Source organism: Camarhynchus parvulus, chromosome 28 (genome assembly GCF_901933205.1).
Source record: "Camarhynchus parvulus chromosome 28, STF_HiC, whole genome shotgun sequence".
Taxonomy (NCBI): domain Eukaryota; kingdom Metazoa; phylum Chordata; class Aves; order Passeriformes; family Thraupidae; genus Camarhynchus; species Camarhynchus parvulus.
In genome coordinates, this window is record NC_044598.1 from 5,493,029 (window position 1) to 5,513,187 (window position 20,159).

At 43.5% G+C, this 20,159-nt stretch overlaps 1 protein-coding gene across 2 annotated transcripts in view; it reads left to right on the plus strand.

Annotated features, from left to right (window-relative positions):
* The window catches only part of LOC115914270 (ceramide synthase 4-like), a 41,602-nt gene extending 24,383 nt beyond the window's left edge, over positions 1-17,219 (plus strand). For both annotated transcript variants that reach the window (XM_030966702.1, XM_030966703.1), the window contains exons 3-11: positions 3,949-4,066; positions 6,450-6,568; positions 8,700-8,757; positions 11,190-11,240; positions 11,817-11,909; positions 12,529-12,657; positions 12,908-13,014; positions 13,353-13,509; positions 16,133-17,219. In XM_030966702.1, the coding sequence (XP_030822562.1) occupies positions 3,949-4,066; positions 6,450-6,568; positions 8,700-8,757; positions 11,190-11,240; positions 11,817-11,909; positions 12,529-12,657; positions 12,908-13,014; positions 13,353-13,509; positions 16,133-16,324 (1,024 nt within the window). In that variant the 3' untranslated portion in view covers positions 16,325-17,219. The remainder of the gene's footprint in view (positions 1-3,948; positions 4,067-6,449; positions 6,569-8,699; positions 8,758-11,189; positions 11,241-11,816; positions 11,910-12,528; positions 12,658-12,907; positions 13,015-13,352; positions 13,510-16,132) is intronic.
* Positions 17,220-20,159: the final 2,940 nt, after the last annotated feature.

Sequence of the window (20,159 nt, forward strand, 5' to 3'; positions counted from 1 at the left end):
GGTGGATTCTGTGCTGGAGAGTAGAAATGCAATTCTGCTGCAGTGCTGAGCTATGCCACAGTACTGAGGCAGGAACTGGGGGAAGCAGTTAATGATGTCCTAAGAAGAGAGAGGACCTAGAACTTGGGAACCTCCCCTGTTCCTTTAATGTTTCCAGATTGCACTTGAGAGTAGGAGATATGTCCTGCAACCATAACTTGGATTTACTTAGCAGAACTTTTCCCTGGACACAGTCCTGCAAGGATGTTGGCCACTCTTCTAGTTATGTAATGTTTAAGACCATTTCTGTAAGAATCAAGTTCTTGGAAAGCTATGATATTGAAGGAATATTGCAAAGTGTTTCTTACCTGCATGGTTAGTAAAATGTGGCAACTAAAGTCCTTTGAGAAATAGTAAAGCCATTGAAAAGCAGACTTTACATACAATTTTTGATTTGTCTGATTTTGGGCTTGTCCAGGAATTTTTGGGTGTTGGGCAATTGAAAGGAATTGTCAGTGAATTTGAATCCACACAGCTCCCAGATTTCACTAGAAGAGGATTTTAGTCAGAAATACTAGGTCTCTTTGTGGGAGGGTGGTGCCAGGATGTGTACATTTAAGAAATGGACACTCCTTATCAGCCAGAAACAGATACTTGAACTCAAAACCAGAAGAAGGAAGGGACACAAATTCTGAATACTTTATTTAGAAATGTATCTTTCTAAAGTTTATTTTGCATAGATACTTTTGTTGTTGATCAGTAATCAGGAAGGATCTGGAAACAGTTTCCTGTTAAGGTCTTACAGGCAGGGCTTGGTGCAAGGATGAGGGACACATTGCAGCATTGAACTGAAAACGGACCTGACTCAGTTTGGACAGCAGCACTGTAGTGAATCCAGGCCTTGTATCAAATGGAGCAGTCAGTTTAACTGGTGTGAAACATTCTCCTGCAAGCAGGAGAAGGCAGAGACTACACCAGGAGCACAGCAATAACCCTCTGCCAAAGGACAGCAGGAGGCCAAAAGAGAATGTGCAGTTCAAAGAACAGAAGTTCAGATTGCTGCTGTCACAGGTTCTGCATTTCTTAGTACTTGAAGGTATTTGCGAGTGGCACCCTTATAAATAATATTAAAAAATCCACCTCCAAAGTCAAATATTTCTTTTACCTCACACTAGCTCTGAAAGCCTCTGCAGGAGTGTAGCCCACTTTTGAAAGGTGGGAGAGTAGCAGTTTAAGCCCATTCATGATAAATCCACTTAGTTTCAACTTCAGGAGGCTTTGCACAAGACAGCTTGTTCTGTGATTACTGAATAAAGTGCCTTGATGAGACCTCTGCCATGTAAAACGTGGAGTGAGATGTGCTCACTGGTGCAGGAGTAGGCTGATGATGAGAATCATCTCCCTGACTGTGTCTGACTCTGAGAGGAGACATTTAGTCCTCAGATTTACCCTTTTGTCTTGCAGAGAGCTGATAAAGTACCATGGTGAGGCTGTCTCTGCCACTGAGATGACATATCTGTGATGTTGAAATCAGTACAAGCATCATCCTTTTAGGGCTGTGTTGGAACAGGACTGAACTGAGAACTGAGTCAGAGCATACAGCCGACACGTGCAAATGTCCTTTAGGAAGAATTTCAGGCCTTGTTTTCCCAGTGATGTTCATAAAAGTAGGATTGGTTCCATAAATCATGGGTAAACTCAAAACCTGAACAACAAAGTAATTGTAACTGGTTACACCCTGACTTCATCCACTGCAAGTGGCTTGTTTCTGTTACAGAGAGATTTTATGCCACAACCATAAGAAATCATCAGAAAATATAGAGAAGTCAGGGATTAAACAAAATTAAGAAAATTTTCAGGATACTTTTCAGTAAAATAAATTTTGGCAAGCTGCACTGACACCTGACATTCTCTTTTTTTAATGTATCTGGAAAATGTCATACATTTCAGTTCCCAATATGGCCTGATAAGAAGTGGCAATAAGGTTGTTTTCAACAATATAATTTATTACATCTTCCTCTTCAGAGGTGCTTATATAGATGCCTGTTCTTTGAAACAGAAAGATCAGGCCGACTGTTTAATATAAGAACCAAGATCTAGTGCAGAGCTTAAGGTAGATGTTTTCCCAACTTCAGTGGAGTTATGGATACTACTGAAATACTGTGTTATTGTTCTTAGCACAGGCTCTGCTGGTCCAGTATCACTCTTATTAAACCAATCACTTCATATACAAAAAAGCCATTAGATACACTGAAAACATTTATTGAGAGCAGTCAGAGCCAAACCCCAGAATTCCCAGTGATGGCTATATTCCTTTGCTGCCCAGCAGCAGTGCCAGAGTGCTGCTAAATTTCACTGAAATTGGTTAATGCTTCCCCATGTTTTTGTGATCACTATGTGTCTTGTTGCCAGCAAGCACACTTAGCCCTGGTCCTTCTTTTGTGGTAGAAACATGTAATTTTTGTTGGCCTTGGTACATCTTTGAATGTTCCTATAGCCAGTGATGCCAAAGGGATTTCCCAGAGATAATGACAAAGAAAAATTGATACACAGGCAGGTGGGTTGGCTGTGCAAAAGAAAAGTGAGAGCTGTTATATGAGTGAGCGAAATGTGTACCCATCCTGTGGTTTAAGAGAAGGTACAACATTCCTTAGGTAGGGGGTCTTTTTATAAATTTTTTTAATACTTGATAATTAAATTAAGAAATGAGTTCTTGAAAAGAAAACTTCTGAAAGACCCATCTGGAGGATTCTGGACCTGAAATAGTCCCTAAAGATATGCATATGGAGTATAAGCTCTATGACTAGCAGAAACCACAGGTAACCACACCAGATAATCACAGCCATAACTATATCCCATACTATTTTGAAGTAGAAGATATTTAAGCACCTGAACAGTGAAATAGCTTTTGCAGCTTTTTTTAACCAAAGTGAAAGAAAAAAAATCTTCTTCTGTGTCCAAATCATTAGGGAGAATGGATCAGAGGACTTGCCTGGACATCAGGAGTGACCAGGCAGAGCAGGTGTGGGCTCAGCACTCACTGCCTCTGCTTGGGGCTGTCAGCTCAAACAGCTTCAGCACCAGTTTGCAGTAACACAGAGACCCTTCCCCACTGGCAGTGTGTAAAAGGGAACAATTAATAAGAACAGCTAATTCTTGAGAAATTAAAGTAAAATTCAGATTATTTGGATATTTTAAAGAAAAATTGTTTGACAAGTTTCCTCTTTGTGCGGTATTTATGCAGGATCTCACTTCACCTTCAATTAGGATGTTTCCTGCTGCTGAGATAGAGAAGAGTGTTGGTAGTAGAGGAGTTGAGTTGTTGAGCACTGGAATTCTCTGAACAGTTTCCCTTGGATAACTTTTTTCTATTTATGCAGATTTTTTTTTTGTTTTTGTTTTCTTTATTTCTTCACTGTGAAAGACTGAAGATGCACAGCTAGTAACTGTGTTTGATTTATATTAGGAAACATGGGGGTAAGTTACTCCAGGAAAGACCAAATGGCTTCCTGTTTCAGCAGGACATTTCTTCTGCATTAAAAATACACCTCTGGCAGAGCCTCCCTCTTGATCCTGAGCCTAGGCCTTAGTTCAGGTGAATGCCATGTATGTTCCATGTTCTAGATCAAGCAGGGAACAACATTTAGGCCTTATCACCAGTGTGGTACTCCCCATCAGCTGCAAGGATGCCAGAGGCATGTGACTGGTGATTCAGAAGCTGACAAAGGAGGATATTGCGTTTGCCAACCTCATGTAATTTTGAATATCACAGCACAGAGCTCAGAGCAGTAGGGTGCAAGTCCAACAGTTTCTACTGTAAGTTTGTGATTTTACCTGCTCAACCTAATACTTATCTTTAGATTTATATGTGGGAAGCAGCTGTTATTTACTGCACCATGTTTTAACAGTGCTGCAAAATCAGAAATCACTGTTCTATTTTTGGCTGACCCTTTATGTTTTCTTTTGCAGAGCCATAGCCCTGCCCCTCAGTACCAAACTGGGTGTGAGAGACAAGCAGAGACCAAAAGCTCAGCCCAACCCCGTGCTGGAAACATTCTATAGTACACGCTGCAAGAACCCTCAAGAGGTGAGTCCCTTCTTTCTTTGCTTTCCTGTAGATTTAGTGTCTTTAGCCAAAAATCCCATTTGGAATCCTGAAGTTTAGCAATGCCATTCACATCTGGAAGCTCAAGAAAGGAAACACTGTAGCCCTGGTTATCTGAGAGCAGCCTGCCAGGAGGGTCCTCCAGCAATTCCATCAGCTCTGAACAGTGACAGCTCCTGTCCCTGCTCACCCATACACAGCACAAGCTGCAGCACTGGGGGCTCTGCCTGAACATCAGGGACACCTTCTTACTGTCAGGGTGCCCAGGGAGCTTGGGAATTTATATCCTTTGGAAAACTCAAAGCTCTCTGGACATGGCCCTTGACACCTGGCTTCAGGCAGCCCCATTTGAGCAGGGCCCATTGGATGAGATGATTTCCACGGTCCTTTCCAACCTCAGCCATTCTGTGATGACTTCTTTTCATGACTTCAGGACTGGCAAATCCTGAAAAAAATCAGCTGCCTTGAGCTCCCACATTGCTAGTCCCTGCAGCTCAGCCAGTGTATTTTACTTGATCTCCTAGTCCCAGACTGGGTCATTCTGTTGCCATGCAATCCCTGAGTTTGAGATTGGCCTTGCAAGAAGCCAGAGTCTTGGCCATCATCACAGAGATTGGGAGGGGCTTCAGAAACCTGCAAACACAACTGGTGGGTAGTTTTTCCCTGAAGGGTAAGAAGAGTGTTTTTCAAGAAATTGGCAAGATGACCCAGAGTTATAATGGCTGCTGCTGATGGGAAAAACCACTAGCAGGATTATGAATTATCAGGCAATATTAGAATTTAACCTGGTCAGGGAAGTCCTTGAGTGTGAACTCTGTGGTAGGGAAAGCAATCTGATTTTATTTCAGCTTGTTTTTGCAGACTTTCTCTTGGCATCAAAGCAATAGTTGTGAACTCTTATAGAGGATGGGTGAATAGAGTGCTCACCATGGGTTCCATTCCCAAGCAACAATCCTGCTCCAAACACATTGCTTCACCAAGGCTATTGCAGCATGGTTTTGATGCAGTGGGGCATGAGGAGCCCCAGGATATGCAGTACCAGGTTAGGAATAAAGGAGAAGAGGCTAAAATTAAAATGCAGGCATTGATCTGAGTAGTGCAGCCAGCCCATCTCTGCAGCAGTGGGAAGGAGGGACACTTACACTTGTCAGTGGTTGACCTTCCTCTTGCCTTTCTGTCCCCAAAATCCAAACATTTCTCAGTATAACTGCTGCTATGTCAGAGATCTAACTCAAGTCCTGGCTTTGCCAGCAGGTTTTTCCTGCGGCTCTTCCTGCACCCCTGTTGCACTAAGTGGTGCTTTTCTCCCAGCAGATCTGGGATACTGGAACAGATCCTCACCATGAGACTGCAGTATGAGGTGAAGCAGGACCTGGCTCTCTCCACTCACTGGATGCACCTCAGCCAGTCTGCTGGCTCCCTTCCCCTCCCAAGAGCTCTCAAACCACTGCTTAGAGGCAGCTTTTACTTGTCCAGTACAATATGAGATTTTGCAGTTCTTGGCAGCCATTTCTCGGGAGAATTCCACATGATGGAGCAGTTAGAGAATGTAAATTGGCATCTCCATTTGTCTCCACCTCCAGAAAAGGGCTCATAAAACAGCACATCTGAAAGCAGCATATCTGAAAATTGGTAATCAACTTATTTTTGTACAGCATGCTTAAAGTATGTAGGCCGGTCTCACATGATACCAATTCAGGTAAATGCATTCCATGAAAAACTATTGCTTTACTTAAAAAATAAGGTTATCCATGATGACACTTCCAAGTAGGAATATAAAACATGACAAACTCTTAACAGCCTAAGGACAAGAAGGAAGGTAATTGCAGGATTTCTGTGAGTTATGTATTGAAGAATTACCCCAACAGGTTTACCACAAGAGAAGAATATCCAGTAGGAAAATGATGTTGCCTCTGCTTATGACATCCACCATGATACTGCATCAGAATTGCTGAGAGGCGTGACAAGGTTCAGTGGAGAACCATAAAATAGGATTTAAACTGCAGTGATCTTTATTGGAGTGACAGATTTTAAGGATTTGATCTCTGAAGACAGGGTGAGGAAGTGATTAGGCAACAAACTCATGTGAAGAGACAAGACTGGTTTGAAACTGGGGAAGTTAACATAAAAAATGAGAAGTTTCAACATTAGTATTTATAACCAATTGATTAGAGGAGAATGGAAAGATTTTCTACTATCCAAGGTCTTTACGCTGGGAGTGAACAGCTTTCAGAAAGATGCCTTGGTTTGAACAGACTTAGGCTGGCCAGGGGCTCCAGCTGGGCTCTGTGATGGGTCAGATGAGATATTGCCCTGTCTGACCTTTGAATCTGGATCTGAGCCTGCTGCCTCACCTCTTTTCCAGGGTGAGCTGCTCAGTTTAGCCAAGCAATGTGACCTGCCAGTGAGGAAGGTGGAGAAGTGGTTCCGGCACCGGAGGAACATGGACCGGCCCAGCCTGTCCAAGAAGTTCAGCGAGGCCTGGTGAGCAGGAGCACAAGCCATGAACTCAGGTTTTCATGGGAGCTGAGCTCCACAGACAGCTCACTGCCTCCTCCTGCCCTCCATCCCTCCACAGAGATCCCAGCTCCCTGTCTGCCCTCCATCCCTGTGCAGAGATCCCAGCTCCCTGTCTGCCCTCCATCCCTGTGCAGAGATCCCAGCTCCCTGTCTGCCCTCCATCCCTGTGCAGAGATCTCAGCTCCCTGTCTGCCCTCCATCCCTGTGCAGAGATCTCAGCTCCCTGTCTGCCCTCCATCCCTGTGCAGAGATCCCAGCTCCCTCCACAGAAAGCATCTTGGGTTTCCCTGACATACTTGGCTCTGCTATTACTCTCTGCTGCTTCTCTGTTACAGAAACATTTCTTGCTTTTCCCCCCTTATTTGCAATCCCAAATCTCCTTTTGCTGTTGTACCTTCATTCCTTACTGGGTCCTTGTTTCTGTCTTTTCCTGACTTTGTCACACTGGCATCCTGCTTTGACACACATTTGAACCTGAAAAACTCTGCTGTTTATATCTTAGTGCTTTGCTGCTGCTTCAGTACCTACTATAAAGGCATCCTTTCTGTTGCCTTCCCCATAGTTTCCCTTTCTGCACAGATTCCTTCTGCTGCACCTTTTCTGCAACTATTTTGCACGCTGTTGCTTTCAAAAGCTACAGGCAGCTGGCTGGATTGGATTCTGCTGTCGTTTGTCTTCAGCATCCTGAAAGTCACAAACCAGCATCCTTCCATGAGGGTGGAAGTTTGTGAACAAAGAGCAAAAACTGCTGTGTGGAAATCCTCCTTGTTATGTGGAGGCACAAAATAAATTTCAGGACAGACAAATTTGCATGTCAGTCCTGGCTCAGCTTTCCACAGAAAAGGAGGGTTCTCCACAGGTTGGTTGGAATGCCTCATTTACAAGGGGCTGCTCTGCTATTTGTGTAAGGAATTGGGTTCCCCCAGGAAAGCCACATAAGCAAAAGAAATCATTAAATACTTGGAGTACTGTTCATCTATCTAAAAGTGTGTATCTGTATCCACTGGGTAGGCATCAACTTTGGGCTCATCAGCATGTGCTCCATTTAACATTCCACCTGTAATTTGAAACCCCTGCCTAAAAACCCTAATTTAAAAAGAAGAAAAGGATGTGTATTATTTATTTCTAATATTCCATAGAGTTACAAATATTTACAGAAATAGTGAATAAGGAGTTGTTTATTTATAAACAATGTTTATTCTCTCTCCATCTGGATGAAATATCAGCTCTCCCTGCACTTATAGTAAATAGTAACAGTAAGTAGGAAACAGTAAATCCTTTTCTGCCACAGCCCACTGAGGACAGAGTCCTTCCCCTGGCCCTCTGTTGCCATGTGCAGTCTGTAGACAGAATGTCTCTCTATGTGACATAGCAGCTTTACAGAGTTTATTTTTGTCTTGGAATTCCTGGGGCTTTCATTGACAGGTGGAGTCTCTCAAAATGCAGTTATGTCTGAATTGTTATGGAGATTTTTGGGAATTAAAACACTAGTTTAGACAGTTTTACTCCTTTTCATATTTCCTGTGGTTCATTTATTAATAATTCGTTTATTCAATTGGGCTGAAATTCCCCCCATTCCTTACTATGTGTGTGAATATTCAGGTGACCTGCCTCTGTCCACTGAACTGGGCAAACAGTTTGTATGTATTTCTGTGTGGGTTTAATATTGGAAAATCATTTCTGGCTCCTCACTGGGCCAAACATGACAGTAATTAGTTTCTGTACATGGTAACAAATTTAGCAGGCTTGCTCTCCAAAGGCCTAGGAGAGAGATTGGCGTTGTTTCAGTTTTACAAATGCATCTGCTACTGCTGGGAAGCTTTGGGATTATTCTCCTCAGGATTTTAGTCAGCAAGATTCTTGTGTCCTCTGCCATCTCTACAGCAAAGGAATTGCTCTTTGTGAAGTCTGTGAAATGTGCTGGTAAAATGCAAAGAGCTGGTCCTGTTTTGGTCAAACCTTGAACATACTAATGTGTCTTTGCCTTAATAGTCTTATTATTTAAATTAGTGTGAGGATACACAGACTTGCTGCTCAGGGGTTAATGAATGGGATTCTAATGCCCTTTTTTGTTTGTTTGTTTGTTTGTTTGTAGCTGGAGATTTACATTTTACATCATTTCTTTCTTCACTGGACTTGCTGTCCTGTATGATGTGAGTACACACGCTGCCACCTGCTGTTCTACCCAGCCAATGCCTGCAAGAATGGCAGAGTTTGTTGTCAAACATGCCTTTTCAGATCTTCCTCTAGAGGTTTTCCATACCTGTTGGTGTGTATCCCCTGCATAGCACACTTAGGAGACCAGATGTTTCCTCTTCTTCTGGCAAAGCAGAAGGCAGTTGGGATTGTATAAAAGTAAATTTCTGCAGAGTAGGACATAGAACACTTACCTAAGCTGGAAGCTGCAGGGTCTGTTTGTGTGTTGTATCCAATACCTCTTTAAGGCAAATAAATTGGTCTTCCTTTGGAGCATGGACTGCAATTTAATAATTTTATCTGCTAATTTTGTTTTCCTTACCCAAGATGTGATTGGTTCAGGCTCATGCCTCAGCCTTTTCTCTAATTTGATAAATAGTGAATTCTCTTCATACAATTTGTACTGCCTCATCAGGCAGAAGTGGTAACAGGAGCCATGGGTGTGCTCTTGTCCCTGAGCTGTGGTCACTGAGCTGGGACTAGGGCACTGGCCATCTGCTGCCTCTGTTTTCAAGGTTCCCCTGATTCTTTTGCTGTGTCTGGTTCCCTAGATGAGATTTGCAGAAGTCTTCTGGTACAGTCTGATGAGTTAAGTGATGTAAAATGTGCACATCCCAAGGCAACAGGCACAAAATCTCCTTGTAAGCTCTCATTGTAACACGTGAAGGACTTTTCATTTACACAGACTTTTAAGTCAGATTTTAAGGTACTCAAAAGTATGAGGATTAGAGGATGAGCTAGCTGAGGAGTGAAGGTATCTGAACCCCAGCTGCATGTTCTGTGGATCTGTACATCAAAACAGAAGACTGCTCTTTGAGACCAGCTGTTGAAATTTGGTCTGCATGATCTACTTAGCATTGTACAAGAGCCCTATGAAAGCAAGGGACAAAATCATATTCTTCAGCATGTTGTCTGTCCATTATATGGATGAAATACCATTTTCACTTTTTGTGACCCATGTCTTTATTCAACATACATCTTAAAATTTTCACAAAAAAGGGAGACATCCATCCTACAGACAGCACCTCTAGATCCTGTAGCAAATATATTATTCTGTTGTCTAAATTGTACTAAAATGACTACTTTAAAAAGAAAGATGAAGAACTAACATGACAGGGCATATATACCTGTGAGATTTTCTGACTTTCACAGGTTTATTTTGTAACCTGAGTAGCTTTTAAGCATGTGTTTGTTTTTGTGAAATTCCCTTCTTTCTTTAGGAAAAAATCAAATGTTTAAATTCTGCATTAGGAGTTTTGGACTGATAGCAAAAACCGCTGCCCGTAAGTCAGTGGAACAGCCTGTAACAAAGGAAAATTATCTTCCAGCAGGCCACTAGAAATCAGCTATGTTTGCTGAGAATAGACGAATTATGAAATTCAGGGATCTGGAGTTCCTTTCTAGCTTAGGTAAACAGTATGCCATAGTTGTTTCATAGTTTTTGCTTTGTGCTTTCTGGTTCTATATCACACATCTCTCCTGGCTCTGCACAGGTATTTGCTGTAAATTCTATTCCCAACCTCACTCCCAGTCAGCAGGAACTGTGTCTGTTCCAAATTACCACTGCACCTAAAACCACTGCCTCCTGCTTTGCCTCTGTATTGCCCACACACCAGCAGTGCTCAGTGGGAAAAAGAAATGCTGCCTTCTTGCCTCAGCTCTGATACCTGGAGCCCTGTAGAACTTAAAGAAAATTACCCTCATAGGTGTGAGGCATTGCTGTGTTCTGTGAGCTCTGACCCAGTCTGGGCACAGCTCGACAGAGCACGCTCCACGCAGGGAGGACTCTTGGGGACTTTAGTTGCCATGTTTCTATGAAGGTTTCAAAACTGCCGAGTTCTAAACTACCAATTTTCTATTGAACAGAGTAGGATCTTTTCAGGGGTTCATAACTTAACAAACTGCAGCATAACCTTCGCTGAAGGTGAAGGTACATACCTTCAGTGTATGTAAATATACACACATACATAATATAAATACATACCTGACACACCAGTTTTCAACCTTCTATCCACTTTTAGGTGTTATTGTCTAAATCACAAATATTCCTAATAAAATACTTGTAAGATTATTTTTAAATGCTGAAAACATCACCATCACCTCAAGTTTGTAGAAGATGGCAAAAAGTTGTGAGAAGTCTTCTCTGAGCTATTTTATTTGGAACAGTTAAATAGTGTGTGAGATTTCAGGCAAACAGCCTCAATTTGGAAATGTCACAAGCAGATGCAAGTCCTTGTCGTGGAAATCTCTTGGCAATTGGATTCCAGACAGCGAGACCAGCTCTGCCTGTAATAGAAGACAATAGTAGTAACAAACTAAAGGAATAAGACAACTGATAAGTAAAGAACTCTTCTGATATTCTCACATATATGTTGCATTTTTGTTGCAGAAGCCTTGGCTTTGGGACCATAGAGAGTGCTGGACAGGATATCCACAACAGGTGAGTCACACAAGAAGGAGAATTGCTGTTATCAGTCTTGTCTTGTGTTTCTGTATTTTTTGAAAATCAAATTATGATAGTGACAAAAAGAGGACACTGAATTAAATTCAGACACAGAAGACCTAAGAATTCAAAGTCAGACCCTCATCTGGAGATAAAGTCTTTGTATCTGGTCTCATCTAATGCAAGAGAAGATGAATTGGCAGAGCACTTTGTCACTACCAAGAGAAAATGAAGACTTATGTTCCAGGGGTTTTGTCTGACAGTCAAAGCTAGAGCAAGACCCCTTGACTGTATGTGGAGGTTGCAAACCCATAAAGAGAAAAGTAATGCCCAATTCTAGCAGTGTGAGGCACAGGAAATGTAAGGGGACTAATGACTGAAGAGTGAGGCAATGCCTTGGAGGATAAGTCTCTGAACAATCCAGTATTGCTTGAAGACAAAAATTTTGGGGGCAACTCTGTAGTTCTGTGTAAAAATTAAACCATACAAACAAGTGGGGCTTGAATAGGAAGGTAAGACTTCAAGGATCACTTGTATCTGATGGGTGTTTCCCTGTCTCTCCCTCTCTCACAGCCTCTCCAACCCTCCCTGTTCTGGTACTACATGCTGGAGCTCTCCTTCTACTGGTCACTGGTCTTCACCTTGCCCTTTGACGTGAAGAGGAAGGTGAGTGGCAGTCTCAGGGGAGAATCAGGTACAAACAGGACTCAAGCTGAACACTTAGGAGAGTGATCTCGAAGAGCATGTGTATTGTGCCAATCAAGGTTTTGTGGCAGTCTCTCCTTGCTCATTCACAGGAATTTTCATTACCACTCATTGGAAGTGGAGAGCACCAGCCCTGATATAGAAAGGTGCAAAGTACTGCGGAGTTCTCAATCCAAACTTAAAATCCAAATATAAAAATTGCTCTTTTGTAACTCTTCTAGGCTGCACTGATCATAGAGACAGAAAAAGAGGTGGTTCTCTGCCAGTAAAGCTGCTTGTGTTCCTGGTGCCAGTGTCCCAACAGACAGGGTGCAGCATCAGGCCATGGCTGGTGGAGGGAAAGAATGTTCTTTGTTGTGAGATCCTCAGTTTACACCACGAGCTCTTCATTCCTGGGTCTCTTGGTTGCCTACATTTCTAGAATACATTTGGTAAAATAATTATGCGGGTAAGACTTTGTAGAGGGAGGTTTCTTAGTCACTAGATAGAGAGATATCATTGCTACCTGCAGGAACCACGTTTAGACTGGGGCAGGAGGTACATTATGTATTTTATTCTCTGCTGTTCCCCTTCTCATTAGGATTTCAAGGAGCAGATAGTCCATCATGCTGCAACCATCTTCCTGATCAGTTTTTCATACTGTGCCAACTACATCCGCATTGGGACACTGGTGATGGTGATTCATGATGCTTCTGATTGCTTCCTAGAGGTGAGCCAGGCAGAGCCTAATCAGCAATGGTGCTCTTCAGTCATAGAATGTCCTTCTGTCTAACACAGGCCAAGCACTGGGTGTTCCACAGATCTTCTGCTCTGCTGACCCAGCCAAGGGTGCCCAGCTGAGAGCTGGGCAAGAGCTATGGTTACCTGCATGCAGGTTGTGTCATACATGTCTCATTAACCCCCTGGAGTGTGTGCAGATGCTGTCTTGGCTGCTGTTTAATTGTTCTTTCTCCTTCCAGCCAACTAAGATATTCAATTACATGAAGTGGAAAAGAACTTGTGACAGCCTCTTTATGATCTTCTCAGCTGTCTTCCTGATCAGCCGCCTGGTCATTTACCCCTACACGTGAGTCTGCTCAGTGAGGGGACGTGGAGGAGGTGCCTCCTGAGACAGGAGGATTATCTGGGGGCTGCAGCCTTTGGTTTTTGTCCTGGAGCATGTGTTCTTCCCCTTTGCACCTGCCTTGGGGTAAAATGGCTGCTCTTTGGGTTCATAGAGCAGTCCTGGAGCCCTGGGCCAGTGGCTCCATCCAGTGTACTTCGGGTGGAGAAGTGAGAGCTGGGATGGGTAAAGATGGAAGTGGCTGATCTTAAACTTCCTCTGTGACTACAAATTTCTGGGGCTTAATTGTGGCCCTGTTAACAACATGCTTTCCCTCCACTGCAATCCCCTCTGTTTTGCAGAGTGCTTTATAACACCTACTATTACTCCATGGAGATATTCCAGCCCTTCTTTGGATACTACTTTGTGAATGTTCTCCTGATGATTCTGCAGCTGCTCCATGTCTTCTGGTCCTGCCTAATTATTCACATGGTCTACAAGTTCATCGTCCAGGGCACGGTATGCATCAGTTTGTACTGTCCTTTACATCACATGGGGAGGGAGGGTCCACCTAGACTGCTTGAGAATACAGGGGTCCATCTGGCGTAGATTCCTTATTGTTCTGTTGAAATCATACATGCATATTTCCAACAGTGAGGTAGAAGGAAACTCAGTTGTATTAGGGAAAGTTGACCCAAAATTTTTTATTAATCACTACAATATTGAGTCCACTCCTGATGCTTATATTCAACAAAAATATGGATTGGACTCCAGGAGAGATGTCTGTGAACAATGCCAGTGACATCCGAGTAAAAATCCCAACACTTTGTGCAGTGTGATTTGCATTTGTAACAAGACTAAGAAATCAAAGAAGAGGAAATTGTCATGACTGGTGAGGTCTGTGCAAAAGTTTTCCCCTTATTGTACAGGACTTTTTATTACAATTTCACACAGTAGGTATTTCTGTCTAAACCAGCTGCCTGGGCTCTTCTTTCAGGAGTGGAGGGCAACAGGCATGCCCAGATTATGATCCATTCCATACTTCACCTGGCAGTGCTACTCAACAGGCACAAAGCAACCAGAGATTAGTATCTGAGCTCCAGCTGTATAAACTGAAATGGAATGCATCCCACATCCCACTCTTTCTGGCCTGTAGTATTTACTGTGAGACCAAAGTGCTGCTCAGCATGTTCCCAAAATCAAAGCCATGACTGGCCACATGCCAAGGATGCAGTCCAAAGGTGACCAGTCAGTGCCTTGTGGGAAGCGACCTCAGAGCCCAGGATGATTTGTTTTATTAGTATCCAGCTGAGGAATTTTGTCTTACAGGAACTGAGAGCAATCATTAAAGGCTCCTCTTTATCCTGATTGTCCCCATTTTCTTTATCTGCCTTCCCTTAAGGTAGCGCAGAGCAAATTACTTGCAGATCAGGAAACAGGGCTGGAAATGAAGATACAACTGAATACGGCCTTTTATTGTTTTCCTAGTTTTTGTGGGGGCTGAATTACAACTGCCGTTACTGTAGTGTAAAATGATGAGGTAATAAAGTCTTATTAGAAAGTAAAGAGCCATCAGGGAAGAAAATCCTGAAGCATATCCAGAATTTTCCCTATTTTCTCTAAAATGGATATGCCAGATTTGATATAAAAATATATTTGAGAACTTTCTGTACTGAGCAGTAAAAAGCAAAAAATAATTGTCCTAAACAGATCCGTTTCAATCATAATATTTAGTAGCCTAAAGCAATATCAGCAAGAATACGGGACATTCTCTCTTTGAGAGCTACAAAACTTTTGCTGCAATCAGTTCATGTTCTTCTTGCAGGCCTTTCTGGTCTCTATGGTTTTCCTCTCTGGCTACAGAATAATCTTTACCACCTTCTCACATGATGTTTCCTAATCCCAAGTAATTAGCACTCAGCCTAGATCCTGAAGTACAAGTTTCATTCCCTCATAGAGGGAGCAGCTTTATAGTTCCTTTGGGAATCTTGCCAGATTTAAGACCTCAGCCACATTCTTCGGCTATAAATGGATATATTTAGAAATATTGACTATTATTTGTCCTTATGCTGCAGGTCCAGGCTCCTGCATATTTCCTGATCTGTCAGTTCCAGAGTGATCCAAGGTGCAGGTTGTTCACAGCAGATCCTATCTCCCACCCATATTGTCCTTGGAGGTAGAGTGAATTCAGTGCAAATTTAGATTTTTACAAATCCTGTCTGCATCTGGTTGTAGTGATCTCTGGAAAGAGCATGAGCTGAAATAAAATTCTCAGTATGATCTGGGAAATCTCAAGAATGGACAGCCATAAATGGAGACTAAATTTCTGGGCAGCACCTGATTTTCCCCTGAGCAGTTTCTAAAGCTGAGGTCACAGAAGGGGTTTGCAACTTTCCCTCTGTCCAACAAGGATTGTGACACTGTGAATTTGTCCCCAATATTGGCATCTTATATGGCAGAGTAGAGACAGCCTGAGAAGCCAGGAAGTGCTGAGCTGCTTTTTTCTAAGCTGTCATTTTATCCCATTATTTCTTTTTTGCCTTCCTTTTAAGGCAGATAATTAAATACTTAGAAGTGGATTACAGGTCTCTCAGTCAATAAACAGCAAGCGGAAAAACCTGACCATAAACCTGAATGCAGTCAGAGTGGAGTGGCTTTGTGTTGAGGCTTTGGGAAGCATGTTTCCAGCCTGTCCCGAGTGTTGTCAGCCTGAAGCCACCCAGGCCATGTAGGCAGAAGTTACCTCTTTGTCCCTTTCGGAAAGTGTAAACGAGCCTGATTAACTGCCTCCCCCATCCTTCTCCCTCATGCTGATGACCAGGGCAGCAACGCGGATCTCCTCAGGCTTACACAGTTGTCCTCAGTCCTGGGCATTTGTGGTTTGCTCTGCTTCACAGCCTGTAATTCCCAATTTCAGGAATTATGTGTATCAGGAATGTGTATCAGGGTCACAGATGAGATTCCAGTGAGACTGAAAGCAAAGAGGCAGGGAGAATCTGCTCACAAGGGTAAGGTAAAAGCTGAAGGGAGCCTGTGCTGAGTGGCTGAGGCAGCAGGTGCATGGTCAGCCTGTGGTTCAGCCATCACTGCTGCTTGTGCAACTGCTGTGTTTATCTGGCTTCTCACTCACCTGCCTTTGTAGATGGAAAAGGACATGAGAAGTGACACAGAAGAAAGTGACAAGGATGAAGAAAGAGATAAAATTAGAGAAAAGGAGAAAAATGGGATCACGTGTTTCAGCAACGTCACAAGCAATGGTTACATCCAGAGGAATGGATCTGAGCCCCTGGACAACAGAGCCCACCGAGCCAATGGCCATGCCAAGGAAAGATAGCTGCTGTCCTGTGCTGCTGGCCTGGCCTCCAGCAACCCTAGGCCACCATCTGTAGAAACAGTTTTGCTCACTGTGTAGATAAACTGGAGTGCAATTGCAGTATTGTAGCTGAATTCCTGCTTCCCATAAACCAAACTGTTTATAGCCAGTGGATATTTGAAGGAAGTTTTTTGTCTTCCTTCAGTAAAAGCTTACTATAGGTTGTAGCCTCAAAACAGATAGCAAGGGATCAAAGTGGTTTGACTTGTATTAAGACTGTACCATAATTGTTGTCAAATGTGTTAATCTTGAAAAATACTTTAAAAATAAGGAGGTGGATAAACTCTGGCAGTGTCAAGTTTTACCCACCTAATGTATGATAGGAATCTGTTTAGCCTGGATCAGCCTCTGGAGGCCCTGGCCTATTGCCAGTAATTATTATGGCTGACAAGTGATGAATCTTATCACTGGGATACCTCTTCTGAGAAAACAGGTGCCCTGAATACACTCACAAAATTAAAACTGAGTATAGTGAAATGAAAGCTTTTGGAAAGGCATAAGATAAAACTTGCTCTTCTCAAAGGAAGTACTCTTTGAGCCAGTGACCAGTTTTGTAATGGTATGGATCTCAGTCCCTACTTACTGCCTGTAAGCTCCAAAGCCCAGGCTGGAGGAGTACCCACACAAATCACATTGGAAGAGCTGGGAAGTCCAGACAGCTGTTTCTCAACACTTAAGAGTTGGACTCGATGATCCTTGTGGGTCCCTTCCAACACATAATATTCTGTAATTCTGTATTCTGTGATAATTGAAAGTTGGAAGCACATGTTGTGTACACTGTGATCTGAGCGTATGGTCTCACCTCTCTGCAGGTGCTGTGCTCAGGAGGGATACTGAAATGCTACATCATTTTGTACTACTGAATGTAAATGTTCTTTATAAATTACTTTTAAAGGTTTGAACGTCTGGTCTCTTTTTCTACTTCTTTAACTACCAGGAGGTAAACCTGGCTGGCTGCACCTTACAGGTGGATGTGTGATGAGGGAGACCCATGTGGGTGCCATTGCCAAGGGGAAGGTGCTACCTGTACAGGACACACAGTCACACTGAGCCATGCCAGAAAAGACCTGCAGCTGCCACGTTTGTCTCCTGTTAGTAAGACTGTGTTTGGCCCTGGAACAAGGGATAATTTGGAACACCCCTACACTAGACTTAGGGGCAGGCCAGGTTACTTGGTACTGCCAGGACAATGGCAAGTCCAAGATGGCAACACTGGGGAGGTGCTTTGGCCTTGCAAGGGTAGGAGGAGAGAAATTAATATCTATTCTTCTTTTTTTTGTGAAGTTTTAGGAGGCTAGGAAAGATCCCTATTGTAAAATCACATCACCTCTCCTCCTAGGAGCAGAATGCTTCCCAGAGTCTGCATAATGCCCAATGGAGCCAGTGAATGTAAATGCCTGCTGGAGTTGATCCTCAGGGCTTTGCTGTGTCCCTGAAGATTGAGATAAGCTTGTTAGGTGGCAAATCTGGTTCTTATGAAAGATACATCAAGGATACAGGAGAGCTGTTGGATTTGAGCAAGGATTACTGAGTGCTGCCTTTAGCTGAGCCAGTCATGAGTCATTGAGGCAGATCAGCTGATGAATTTGTTTTCTTGCCATCAACTTGGTAAGGCTTGAAGAAGCATTCAGCTCCCTCCCTGCTCCTCCACCTTCTCTCTTTATGTTTGCTCCAGGGCTGGGAAGCTTCTGAGTAGTGTGACAGTGTTTAAGACTTTAGTGTATCCATCCCCTCCTCTCTTCACACATGGGGCATCACGGCTCCCCCCACAGAACAGCTGTTGTAGAAAACTTGCAGCTGGTCTGTCACTTGTCTGCTGAGAAACCCAGCAGAGCATATCATGGAACCACCAAATCCATTAGATTGGGGAAGGCCTCTGAGATCATCAAGTACAACCTGTGACCAGTCACCACTTTGTCAATCAGAGCAGAGTCCAATCACTTGTTAATTACTTCCAGGGACGGAGACTCCACCACCTCCCTGGGCAACCCATTCCAATGTTTAACAACCCCTTCCATGAAAAAAATTCTTCTTGATGTCCAACTCATACCTCTCCTGGCATGGCTTGAGTCCATTTCCTCTGCTCCTGTCACTTGTTTCCTGGGAGCGGAGCCCAACTCCTACCGGCTGCACCCTCCTGTTAGGGAGTTGTCAAGAGAAGATCACTCTGAGCCTCCTTTTCTCCAGGCTGAGCCTCTCAGCTCCCTCAGCTTCTCCTCATAGGACTCACTCTCTGATGGAGAGTTCTATCTCCAGATGGAGCACTGGGCACCAAGCAGGACCTGACTCTCTTTTCCCCATACTTTTATCCCCCATATGCACTGATGAGATGTGCATCACACAGTGTGTGCCCACATAATGTTAGTGAGCAGCTGTGGGAGATGAGGCATCCAGCTCCAGGTGAGCCATGAGAAAAAGAGCATGTATAGATGCTTCCAGGCTGCTGTGAGGTGGGTGACTCAAGGCTGGCACAGTGTGGCCCCCAGGCTGCCCTAGCCCAAAATTATGGCTGACACAAATCTGCTGACTCCAGGAGACGTGGACATCTGCTGCCATTTTAGATCTTGTTTTAAGAATAATTTGGGACGGTTGTTTCCTTTTTCCTGCACAGAGTAAATTTCAAAGATCTCCACTATCATGTTATTTCACATTAATTCATTCAGAAATGTATGCCCAAGGGAACCTTTTCTTGGATGGCTGCACTTGCAACAACATTGTTTTTCTCACTCTCACAGGTACAGCAGACACAGTGCCTGCAAATAAAGACAAGGCCTTGTTCAAAAAGCTGAAGTCATGTCTAAACAAGGGAAGGCACCTATAACTTTGTCAGATGCATGTAAGCATGCGATAAAGCAGGCCGAGAAATATCCCGAGAAACAACTTGAAAGGCAATATGAAACATTGGCAAGATGGCTGGATTCAGAAATGATGGTGGCAGACAGCAGGAACATGGGGATAGGTCAGGCCAGAGCCAAGAAATGCAGTGAGCTGCCCTGTGTGGCTCCCCAGCTGAGGGAGAGAGGGTTCAACACCTGACATCTCACTGAGAACATATTGCAAGAGGATCCACTTCAAGCCAACAGGAGATAAAATGTCACCTAGTACACAGATTACCTGCGTAACAGCAAACCTTCAAACCCACTGGCAGGAGGAAATTTGTTCTTAGAGGAGTTCAACTACTAGCTGTGGAATGCTGTTCTTTGTTTCAAATCATCTTGTTATCAGAAAAATTTAAGAAGGTTCCAGAGGGAATGTAGGAAACTTCAGCCTTCTGTAGTCTGACATGAAGACTGGTCAGAGCAGTAGAAAGTATTATATGTGATAGAATTTTTGGAAATAGATATGAACATAATAGGAAAGAGGCCCCATGGGCGGGGGGGGTCTGTGGGGATGTTGTCTCACTCTGCTGGAGTTACCCCAAAGAATTGGTGAGCACATCTAGTGGAGAGAACCTGCACCCTGCTCAGCTTTGCAAAGGCATTCAGAAAGGTCCCTCACCAGCCTGATGAGGAAACCCACCTGAGCTGACTATGAGAGACCAACACTGGTTGTTTGCAACTGTGTATTGGTGCAGGTGCCCCCAAAAAGGGGGAGGGAAAGGCAAAGAGCAAAATCAGCTGATAATGAAGGTTCTTCATGATGCTGTTGCAGGTTGTCTGCTGCAGTTCACAGCACTGAGAGACTGACAGAACACAGTGAAACTGAGTGGAGCAGAGGAATTGGTGCAGAAGAGAGGATGTCCTGAAGTGCTGGTCTGTGTGTGAGCACTCCAGAACCGCTCTGGGGAGCAGTGCCT